The sequence below is a fragment of the Cydia splendana genome, chromosome Z, assembly GCF_910591565.1.
Source record: "Cydia splendana chromosome Z, ilCydSple1.2, whole genome shotgun sequence".
Taxonomy (NCBI): domain Eukaryota; kingdom Metazoa; phylum Arthropoda; class Insecta; order Lepidoptera; family Tortricidae; genus Cydia; species Cydia splendana.
Window position 1 is genome coordinate 18,543,597 of NC_085987.1, and position 12,428 is coordinate 18,556,024.

The 12,428-nt window shown below is 37.6% G+C and overlaps 1 protein-coding gene and 2 long non-coding RNA genes across 4 annotated transcripts in view; 1 reads left to right on the forward strand and 2 right to left on the reverse strand.

Annotated features, from left to right (window-relative positions):
* LOC134804941 (uncharacterized) overlaps positions 1–12,428 on the reverse strand; it is a 384,312-nt gene that overhangs the window by 67,498 nt on the left and 304,386 nt on the right. The window lies entirely within an intron of this gene.
* LOC134804715 (uncharacterized protein CG7065-like) overlaps positions 1–12,428 on the forward strand; it is a 54,848-nt gene that overhangs the window by 7,332 nt on the left and 35,088 nt on the right. Inside the window, exons 2-4 of one of the 2 annotated variants that reach the window (XM_063777877.1) lie at positions 565–767; positions 11,577–11,738; positions 12,026–12,140. In XM_063777877.1, coding sequence (XP_063633947.1) covers positions 669–767; positions 11,577–11,738; positions 12,026–12,140 — 376 coding nt within the window. In that variant the 5' untranslated portion in view covers positions 565–668. The remainder of the gene's footprint in view (positions 1–564; positions 768–11,576; positions 11,739–12,025; positions 12,141–12,428) is intronic. The other variant, XM_063777878.1, reaches the window with a different exon arrangement.
* On the reverse strand, positions 9,315–10,034 carry LOC134804936 (uncharacterized). Its single transcript, XR_010146194.1, has 2 exons — positions 9,990–10,034; positions 9,315–9,424 (listed from the first exon to the last, which is right to left on the reverse strand). It is a non-coding gene; the product is annotated as an uncharacterized LOC134804936 (long non-coding RNA).

Below are 12,428 nucleotides of genomic sequence, written 5' to 3' on the forward strand. Positions count from 1 at the left end.
GTTCGCCTCAGTATGGCGGGCTGTAAGTCACACCGGAGAAGTATGGCATTACGCTACCGCCTACTTCTTTTTTATGGACTATCGGAAAATACGAGGATATTTGTGGAACAAATCGTTCGACACTCGTATTTTATCCGACATGTTCGACTAACGCCCACGCGATTGGGCCGCCGGTACCAGCGCTATGGTCATAGCATTTTCTTTCCTTCATTACATGCTTAAACCCCTGACGAACCGCCATACTGGTACAAATGACCCAGTAAAATGTGTCACTATCTCCCGGTCTATATGTATGAAGATGCAGATATACCTAACATTGAAATATTTGGAGTGCAAGTTGCATTAATTGACTTGTAAACAATTGATGTGTTGAATACAAACTGTATGTGGAAGTAGGTTAAGTATCAAGTTGGTGATCATATGATTGTGTACCCTTGAATTTAGGACACAATAATGTAAGTATTTTGAGCTAAGGATGTTGTAAGTATCAATTTACTTAATATGTGATCTGTTTAACTTAATTAAAGAGTAATACTGTTCTTAGCTTTGTGATTTGTGTTACAGTAACGGCAGCAGAAGAGTGAAGATTGTGCTTGAGTGGAATTAGGTTAATAAGGAATAGTTTATGACCGTTTGAGGTCATAAACTGTCAAGTGTAGTGCGTCAGTATGGACCTGCCCGACTGCCCTCCTGGAGCTGAAGGCTACCAAGACTCTGTTACTGAAATTCCCAAGAAGCCGGAGCTTGAAGACTCATCATGCACTAAGGTAAATATCCATTACAATATTTACTTATTATTTATTTATAAATAACTAACATTTTTATTATTTAGAGACAATACAAATACAACTTTGAAAACAGTAACAGTAATAGTAGTTTCAGTAAACATTTTTAATCATTAAGAGCAAATCAGTATGTTCTTAAGTAATGTGGCCTGTTTATCTACCAATGCTTTTTAAAGTCACAAGCCAAACTTGTGTGATCTGAACTTAGGAATATTGTATAAATTTGTACAAGATTTTAGGAAAATAAAATATTTCTCATAATGTTAGGTTCCATTGGTATCAGTATGGTATTGGTATGGCATCATGATTCTTACAATAATCAGTGATGCAGTTTGATAGCTAGAATTGAAATACAACATTATTTTTTCTGAACTATCCTTATTGCTGATTGTTTGGCATAGGTTTTAACAAGATGGCAAATAGGTTCCGGGGACAATGCATTGTCATATGTTAGAGCAATTTATGACATTAATATAGCAGTGAATGAGTTAATCCATAGGCTATGAGAGTGGATATATATCAACGCTACCAGAGATCAATTTCCTTGCTTATGCACATGACTTGTAACAAAATAAAACCGTTTAAAAATGACCTTTACTATACATTATTATGTCTAATTCCTGACGGGCAGTCGGTTTTTGCAAGCTTTACCTTTTTGTTTTATCAAATTTTATCATGACCTATTTATTGAGTAATCATTAAGTTTATAGGTATTACAAAATTTTACAAACCTTATAGTTTGGGTAAATTGTTTAAAAAAAATAAGACTTAGAATATGTATTATTCCCAAACTAGATGTTTACATAGGTAATTATTTGTATCTTTAAGCTTTGTAAAACCCTCAATATAGTTTTTATCTCAGTGAGGAGGGTTATGTATTTTCATGATCGTAGGCAATAGGTACCTGTAACACTTAGGTAAGGGTCTAAGGGTCACGTTGCTTTGGCTAGTAACTTTAGAGTCAATCATACTCGTAATATCTTAGAATAAAAATATAATGATTGCTGAGAAAAAAGGAGGCTCGTTCCACGATAATTCGGTGGTTGTCTGTTACGAAGCTGGTAGTGCTGATCACATCATCAATGGCTCGTACTATCCCCTTTGCACAGTTTTTTAGAGGCAGCTCATAATATTATCTTCACAAGCGTGGCATAAAGACGCAAAAACGTTTCACTTCAAGTAACCAACTTTTTATAACCTTATATACTATCTTCCTCGCGTTGTCCCGGCATTTTGCCACGGCTTAGGAGAGCCTGGAGTCCGCTTGGCAACTAATCCCAAGAATTTGCGTAGGCACTAGTACCTTACTACTACTACATAGCTACATAAATTACATAAAACTTATGCTTAGATTATGTGACTCTTGCACACGGCGCATATACTTATACTTCGTATTTTAGCATTAGGAAGAAGTTTAGCAATCTTGACGTGTCTTGTTATTGAAAAACGCTTTTTTAACAGCATACACGTAAGAATTATCTAATACCTTTAAACGAGCAATTCTTGTTTATTTATATACCTATATATATATTTCGGGGATCTCGGAAACGGCTCTAACGATTTCGATCAAATTTGCTATATGAGGGTTTTCGGGGGCGATAAATCGATCTAGCTAGGTGTTATCTCTGGGAAAACGCGCATTTTTGAGTTTTTATGTTTTCCGAGCAAAGCTCGGTCTCCCAGATATTATAGCATTACATATATGTTCATGTATATTCTTTTGGTTTCATATCATAAGTAATAGTTCCTATTTTTTCTAGCTTTTGGCTTAACAATCACGGAGCGTGACTGTACATCTTGCATGTACCTATGTTAAGCAAACTGCATAGACTAGAGACAGAGTGTGGAGTGCCACCTTCACATTTGAATTTTACTTCAAGGTCTGTGCTGAGTATCCTAGTCGGACTATTTATATTTAGACGACGGGTCTGGCCTAGTGGTTAGTGACCCTGCCTGTGAAGCCGGTGGTCCTGGGTTCGACTCCCGGTAAGGGCATTGATTTGTGTGATGAGCACAGATATTTGTTCCTGAGTCATGGGTCTTTTCTATGTATTTATCTATATACGTATGTATATCGTCGCCTAGCACCCATAGTACAAGCTTTGCTTAGTTTGGGGCTAGGTTGATCTGTGTAAGATGTCCCCTAATATTTATTTATTTATTAGCTGGCGCTTTTAGGACGTTTAGGTACTCGGCTTAGTTACGCAGATCGCTCAAATTGTCTACCTAATACCTCAACATGTATTGAGCATTTACCATAAGCTGTACTAGTATGCAAGAGCCATACGTGTGTTTTCATCTTAGAGAAGGAAAGCGAGACAGCTTAAAGACTAAGAGGGAATTAAAACAATTTGATTTATATTATAATATTCTATGTATATAAATGCGTTTGTCCTGACCGACTCATCAACGCAGAGTCGAAACTACAAAAGCATGAAAGTTGAAATTTTCACATCAGGCTATGTATATTGTGTACTTACAAGAAATATGAAAGTAAAAGTATATATGGAGTTCAAGTTTTATTTTAGGCTAGGAACTTAAAAGTTTATCAAAAACAAGAAAACTAATTTCAGCGTTTTGGTGGTGAAAAAGGGGTTAAAAGTTTGTACATATGGAGATTAATTTTTTTTGTAACTTTTTTATAAAAGCATATTATTAGAATCCAAGAAAAGTAATTTTAACGTATTAAAATTTCATCCCTTAATAATGCATTATGCTCATGTCATGTAGAAAATATAATCACCAACATACAAACCCACGCGGACAAAGTTGCGGGCAACAGCTAGTATAAATATAAAAAAAGATGGGATTGCTCTTGAATAAAAAAAGCCTAATTTACTGTGAATTTTATAAACCAATGTTAGGACATTTGTATGTAAGTTGAAGCGATGAAGGGAATGAAAATATAATCCCAAAGCTACCCCCCTATCGCCTTCACCTATCTGCAACGTTAAAAGAAGTAAAACAAAACTGCCGAAGAGGCCTATGAGAAAGATCCGTACAATCGTAGGATAAGTACTTACAGACCATCAAAACAGTGAAGGTCTCTTCCAGGTCCTTCTTAAAAGCTTCGGATCAAATATTGTTAATAAATGGCTTGATGAAAGAACTAGCTTAGAACTATAAACATTTAAATTAAGTAAGTTATTTTGGATGAGATTGGCTCGGGACCGGGATAAGTGGCGTACTCGAAGAGAGGCCTATGCTCAGTAGTGGGCGATAAAAGGCTGATATGATAATGAAGTTATTTTGTAAGACCATTTCTTTATTTTTACCCGACTACGGGAATACTCATACTCTCATACTCATATATTTTATTGCGTTTCATGTGTACAGAGAATCTTATGATTAAATACAGTTTCAACATAAACCCTGCAAGGGTGTAGCACTGTAGCAACATAAACTTCTTACAGAATAACTAAACATTAGGGATGTACCGACTAGTCGGGAAAGCCGACTATCCGGCCACATTTGTAGTCGGCGACTAGTCGGCAAAAATGGCCGATTAGTCGGCACTTTATTAGTGAAAGAAAAATAGAAAATATAGAAATCAACAGTCAATATTTACCATACGTTTTATGTTTATTTTACTAAAATACCTATTCAGGGTTGCATACGACAACTTTTGTTCATATAATTGACCGTTTGATCGTTATCGTATGTTGGAGGGCTGGTTTTTTCCTCTACAGGTCGATCTCAACTGATTCTCGTGTAATTTCATGTGCAAGTTCTATAGCTATTTTTTTATTATCATTATTTTAATGGTGAAGCCACGAGGAACTATCAATTTTATTGTTAAATTTAGAGACTTAGACACAGAGGCGTATTTACAAATTTGGCGCCCCGGGCCATTTTGATTTGCCGCCCCCCTTCATCAGTGACGATAAAGTATTTTCACCTCAGCAGCTCGAACAAGGGTACTTTGCTTCTTAAAAACAGTGAGCAAAATGCGATTTTGCTCACTGAGTCATTTTGTCTCACTCAGTGAGCAAAATAGCATTTTGCTCACTGAGTGAGACAAAATGACATTCAAGTGACCTTTATAGTGAAATGTCATTTCAACATGCGGGGTCTAATACAAGTTTGAATTACTTGGGTTCTATTATCTCTGTCCCTCTAGGTATGTTCTCACTGCTTAGGGTGAAAAATTTTGTGTACTACACGAGATCAAAGTTATTTACATCTCGTGCGCTTTTGAATCCCTTACTACGCTCAAGATTCTAAATTAGATTCACTCGCTACGCTCGTGAATCTATTATAGAATCTTTCGCTTGCACGGGACTCAAAATAAGCACTCGAAGAAATATCAAACTTTGATCTCTTGCAGTACAAATAACTATTATTTAAGAAATAAAAAACCTGCAATAACAAGTACCTTTGGGGCGTGAAATAAAAAAAACTAAACATTTACCATTTACTCACATAGGCATTTACATCGTTTTCCTATGTACAAATTGGTTGACAAAATCATCAATAACGCTGTCGTAATTTAAAACGTTTGTCAGCTCAGCTTCTATATTAAGAAGAGCTAAGCTATTCAGGCGCTCTCCGCTGATAGTGGAACGTAGATATTTTTTTATTCTTTTGAGTGCAGAAAGGTGACGTCACTAATGTCACTATTCTAGATACAGATTAATTATATGGGCCGTTTTTGTCACTCAATGACGATGCGACCTCGTTATATTTGCCTGATCTGATCGGTGACCGGTGGGTACTGCTGGGTTTTGGCCATTGAGAATCAAGGTGAGACATGGCAGTCAGGCTGGATATAGCTAAGGAGTTCGGTCGGGTCTGGCATTGAGTCTGCTCGAGGGACTATATGTTATATAAATGGATCGCTTTTTTTTCCGGTAGACGCACATGAGCCGTATAGTAGACGGAAGCTGCTCCGATAGTGTGGACATTACCGCTGGCGTTGCACTAGGTTCTGTGCTGTCATTGCTGCATATCAATGATAATCATTGCTATGCAGACGACAGTAGTAGGGATGCGTATTACACAGGCCGTACCATTATCCCTCATTCTGTGGTGCTGGAAAGTCATGAAAAGTATTGTATTTGTACCTGATATCGAGAGCACTCTATCTGTACTGAGTTTCGGCATGGGATCGGAACAATTTAGTGAGATTTAATACCACGAAGACACAAGAACCGCCCGTATGTATATAGTCAGGTGGGTCACAAATAATGTTAGGTACGTAAGTGGAAAACGCGAGCGTAGCGAGCGCGAAATTATTCCAGAAAATAGTAGGTACATTTTTAGGGTTTCGTACTTTAAAAGGAAAAAAACGGAACCCATATAAGATCACTTTGTTGTCCGTCCGGCCGTCTGTCTGTCTCAATATAAAGGGTCTTGACATGACAGAGGGCGGCAAAATCGACAAGGCTTGTTATTTAAATTTTACAAATAAATAGGGGAGCGACAAAATTCTGGTCGACCCTATCTGAACAGCTAATAAAATATTTTTTTGACCCAAATTTGCCGCCCCCTAAAATCTGCCGCCATAGGCTTCAGCCTACTCAGCCTAGTGGTAAATCCGGCACTGCGCCGTACTAATACTTCTTGAACGAAAATGTTGCTTAATTTAGGTACTTGTTGGTAGATATTTTTAGCAATTGGTGGGGTTTGAAGCGTTCGTTTGTTTATTAATTTAAATGTCAATTAAAATATAATAAAAAATATAGCTAAGTTTGATTATAAAAGGCGCCCAGAAAAAGCCGCAAGGGGGCGGCTTCGCCGCCCCCCTGAGGCCTGCCGCCCCGGGCCATGGCCCCCTTGGCCCTATGGTAAATACGCCCCTGCTTAGACAGGGCACGTTGCTCGTAATAAGGCTGACCACAGGGGATAGGTTCTTAACTGGCGACTACGTACGGGAAATAGATCCTTAGAAATACCTCCTACAAGCTGTACTGACGGTCTGCTCAGGATCGCAAAATAAAAGAACTAAAGACAGAAATTTAACAAGGATTCTTGTGATAGGTCTTTAAACCTGTAGAGAACACCTTTTAGCCAAGCTAATATGATGAATAGCGCAACCAAAGGAGTAAAAATATTGTTTTTCACCTAAACTTATACGAAACTAATGATCTGGCCGACTAGCCGACTAGTCGGCCGACTAATCGGCCATTCGAGCGCCGATTAGTCGGCTAGTCGGCCAAATCAATAGTCGGTACATCACTACTAAACATCTAATTCTCATTAAAAAATTCTTGTATAAGTACAATATATGCTTTACTAATTAAAAGACGCTTTAATTGCAATTTAAATCTATGTATATTTGTTTCCACCTTTATTGACTTAGGAATTTTCATGTTTGAGTTAGGTCGGGCTAATCTAGTATTGGGTCGTGAGTTTGATGGACGGGAGTATTGCGGGAAAAGCGAAATGTTGTTTTTAACGTAAGTACTAACTTCTAAAATGTACCTATACATGGACAGCAGAGTTAAATTATTGTGTTTAATGAAGTATTCTTTACAGCTTGTTTACTATCTATGTTAGCAATAATTCTAAGGCATCGTTTTTGCAGTACAAATAGCTTTGTTGTATCGGAACTGTTCCGCCATAGGACTATACCATACTTTATCCATGCATGTGCATATACTGCATACATAGTTAGTAGGCACATAAGGCTCTTTTAACGTCGGTACATTTTTTTAACTCGTAGAGAGCATAGGTGAATCGGCTTAACTTTACTGATATTGCATATGTGCTTTTTCCATTTGATTGTCGAATCTATGTGTATGCCGAGTAGTCGGAAAACTAGTACGCAATCTAGTGTGGTGTTTTTGAATCAAATGTCTATATTTATGCTTCGTTTCTGATAGGGCCTAAATTTCATAAGTTTTGTTTTATTATTTGTAGTTAAGTATTAAATTATGTTCATCTAACCAGGATATAATTTTTGGTAGGGTTGAATCTAAGCTAATATTTAAATGGGATTCATTATGGAAAGGCATTTTTTTAAATATATCATCACATCAGCAAAAAGAGTGCAAAATGTATCCACAGATTTGGGTAAATCATTTATCGTATCGGAGCGAGAACGCTACCTTGATTGATACGCGTTTTAATATTATGTTTGTGTCAGTGTGTTCGGCTGTAGCGTCAAAACGTATCCGATTTTATAAATAAGGTGCCAATCTATTCGTTATTATGACCCGGTTGACATAGGCTAGACTTTTAAAGAGGAGGTTTATTAACGAAATATACCCGTAGCCGGGTTTCTGAAATATTTAAAAAAAAATTGGCATTGTAGGCCAAGCAACAAGAAGGAATTGTGTTCCAAGCATTTCCCTCTATAACTTTTTTTAGCATTCGTTGCCTGGCCTAATTGGGATTACAAGTATCTGTAGGTACATGGCACCTGTTTACTCTACCTACTCTCTTTCTCTCATACACTAAATGGTTCCAACTGACAGGAACCCAAAAAAATCTGTAGTCTGAACTTTATGTTTGTTTGGATTTGGTATATTCAATGACATGTTTTTCTGCGTTAAACGTTTCGAGTTGATCTCCATTAGCCCAAACGCATCTAGGATGAATTCTAGATTACTTGCGGGTTTCCGATGATCATTTTATGGTCTTCATGACTTTCGGTACGCTTTGGTGGTGACCTCAATACCAAACATGTCCAAGTGTGCTTACCTACTAGTTTATCTCGAAGGCAAACAAAACGTACCTATAAAGAAACAAAATAGATACAAACAAACCCCTTAGGGCCGGTACAGACGAAGTGCAACCCGACTGCAACTTGCTGTATGGGAACTGCACTCCGACGTTGCAGTTGGCGTGCAGGCGGCGTGCAGTTCCCATACAAATTGCAGTCGGGTTGCAGTCCGTCTGTATCGGCCCTTACGGGGTAGCGTAGACAGGGGAAGGTTGAATCAATTTATATATTTGATGGCATTTATTACTAAACCTTATTTATTTAGTTCTTAAATAAAGTTTGTTTGAGAGCCCTACCAACAACACGCCATCGCTGTTTAATGGCAGCTAAAACATTCCATAATTGCCATCCAAAACACCAAACGTATTCAAGTTATCAAAATACATAAGTAAAAAAAACTAAAGGAAAAGAAAAAGTATGCGAGCACTGGGACTTGACTTTATACCGCGTTATTTTTGAACGGCTCCTAAACACTACCGCGTTGCTCGCGAGCTTAGCACTATTGGTCCAGCATTTAAGAATGACCGACCGCATTGACTGCGTACTGCGTCTCTCACATGCATAGGTGTTGTAGCTTTCAAGAAATTTGGCTTGTTTCAATCATGACGTGTTTCAATTGTCCCCGTTCTACCCTACGCTTCCAGCAAAGTAGCAGCAACAGTTGAAAACTTAAGTCTATAGACTGTTCAAGAACTTGCAAGCAAATTACAATAAGTAGGTACTTTGCCAGCTACAGAGTGCCTGCAATGAATTCAGTTGATCGACCAAATACCGCAATGTAACGAAAATCGCATGCAAGTTCTTGAACCACCTCCCAACTATAGTCCAAAGCTCGCAACTATGGTCCAAAATGAACTGTAATGTTTTCGTTCAGGTGTGTCTTTTACTGTATTTTTTGTAATTCTAAGACAAAGTATGTTTATAAATGGAAGAAAAAACTCGGAGTAAACCAAAAGGAACATTGGTATTGATACTTAATGTCCTTTTTCTCAAAAAAGGACGGAAAAGTCGACTTTGCAGTTTACAAAATTGGTCGCGAAGCGCGTAGTTTATGGTCAGTCAAAAATCAAAAAGTTAAAAACATTGCAGTCTCGATTTTGGGACTGCAATGATGCATACAAATTCCATTATTTGTCGTGTTCCAAACTTTTCAAAAGTTGAAATAGCCATATCAAATGAAGGCACAGGCCCATTAAACAGCCAAACAGATGATTAGTACTTATAATTATAATGTTGGTACCGCGACTATTTAAAATATTTAGCTGTCTCAAATAGGTTGGCGTATTTTCGGCAGAAGAATACACTTCTATTTTTTAATAAAAAAAAAGGCGGCACTTTTTTCTGTGAAAATATATACTTACGTAAAAACGTTGCTTTTGTAAAATATTTATATTTCTTGCATCATTTTTGAGAAAAGCACTATATATGACTCGGCTGGAAGGCTCCTTGCTGGCTTCGGATTCGTATTAAACGGACTCCCAAGGTCGTCCGTTTAATACGAATCCTCAGCCTGCAAGTAGCTACTTCCGAGCCTCGACAATAATGTACTATTGAACTCCTGGGCCATAGTTGCAGTATTGGACGGTGCATAGTGGGTGGTTTTACGGCATCTCGGCAGTAGGTATTTCGATCATTTTTACGCCAAGCAAATGTGTTATACATATTTCACATCGACGGAGACGAGATGAAAAAAGTTATTAAACAACGTATATCTGAGATCTGAGGTTTTGGTTTTGCCATCATTTTTTGTCTGAAATAGTTGTTCATTTATTAGCTTAATCATCTATCAGAAAAAAAAAATTGAGTACATATGTTTATTTATTCCGGACGATTTATTAATAATTATAGAGTTAGACCAGGAAAACTCTGCATCGATTATGAGAGCAGACGTAGTGCAAGTGTTATTTTAAACGTCAAGCTTCTATGAAATTATGACGCATAAATAACACTTGCACTGCGTGTGCTATCAAAATCGTTGCAGGCTTATCTTGGTCTAACTCTAGTATTTTTCCACGTTTTCCACTTTTAGGTCGAAGCCTGAGTTTTTATTTAAAAAAATCTAATAACATGGTAATCACTCAACTTTAGACTTCAATTTGACGGGCTTAAATAATTTAAATATGGCTGGCTCTACAAAAGAGTTATTGATTGTGGATGAGTTGTCGTCTAAGAAAAAATCGCGCCCCCTAGAGTTATAGTGAAGTATGCGTTGTACGGTGCCATGCTTTGCAGCAACTGGTTACATGGATTGCCCGTGCCCAACGTTACCTTTGATAACTAAAGTTACTGCATAATTTAAGCAGCCTAAGGTACAGCGCCATCTGCACCAGCCGTGAAATTCGAAACAAGATGTTTTCTTAGATTTAAATTTAACGAATCCTAAAATTACATACCTAATAACTCTTTGGCCCTAGAGTTAGACCAAGAAAAGTCTGCAGCGATTTTGATAGCCTACGCAGTGCAAGTGTTATTTATACATCATAATTTCATAGAACTTTGACGTTTAAAATAACATTTGCACTGCGTGGGCTATAAAAATCGCTGCAGACTTTTCTTGGTATAACTCTACTAACCCCTTTATGGAACCGGTTTTTCGTATATTTTCTGACGTATTTCTAAATATACAGGTTTCTCTAGTCAACCTCAGTCGATCCTCACGTGTTTTCATTTGACATCCGACCCTTTTGTGTTTCTGGTTATTAGTAATTATTATGAAAAGAAGTGTGTGTGAACCTACCATTACTTATATGGTGATGCAGTTCTTGGTGAGTATGACATTTGGCAAAACGAAAAACATAACTGTTTATTTAATGAATAAAGTAATAAACGATTGGAACTGTTTTATTTGTGATATTTCCTACCAATATAGCTTTTACCATTTCGCGAATGACCGCGCGTTTTTATTCATTATTAGTGATTTATCACACTTGCGATTATGAAGCGGATGGACGCAGCGGTGAGTTTTCGCAAATCGCCAGTGTGTTAAGACCGTTAAGTTATACGTATATTTACAAACTTTCGTGATCTGAAGGAACTATTATACAAGTTAGGTTATGCGGTACGGGTTTTGTGTCGCACTCAATACCTAGTGGTAGAAAGTGTGTAATTTAGAGGGGTGTTTCCAGGCGGAGCAGGAATTCCAAGAGCATTTGAACAGCCTGCGCATCAGCTGCGAAGATGGCAGCCAGCGCTGCATGGTGGAGCGGCGCGGGCGTGACGTGTCCGGGAAGTGGATCTACCTCTGCTACCCGTGTGCCGCCGTCTGCAGCGGCGAGACCATTCTGCAGGTTAACTATTCGCTATCTTTTACTTTTGACTGTAGGTATCCAATGCTTGCCTACCTTCATATACAGAATATTGCCTTACTGCTAGTTTTTAACGTTCTTTCAAGATGTTAATATTAATTTATTGTTTTTTTTTTCGTACTTATCACTAAAGTACTATATAATCTGTATTTGTAAAAGTCTTCTCCATTTTTTTGTTAAGTAATTACGGTGCGAATGTACTAAATACACGTGTTAAATTTAAAGGATTATTTACAAATTGCCTTAATATATACTTATCTTTTTTTTAGACACATATTTCTGGGAAAAAACACAAGATCAAGATAGCGATGAGAAATGTTTGGCCGCTAAGTCTTTTCGACGAGCACCCTTTCATACAAACAGAACGCGGGACTAAAACTGAAGGTGAGGCGATTGTCATTGATGGGTAGGATTAACAATAGCAGAAGTTTCATTAACCGATTCATAAAACGCTGTAAGTTGTCAAAAAATACTTTATTGACGGTTGAAATGTTAATTTACTGTTCACATCACCTATTCGAAAAAGGGCTTTTACTTCCCCGCTAGGAGGGATCAAAGTGGCACTTTTCTTCCCTGCTAGGAGGGATCAAAGTGGCACTTTTCTTCCCTGCTAGGAGGGACCAAAGTTGTACTTTTCTGTTCTAGGACACGATTTATTCTTTCTTGCATACT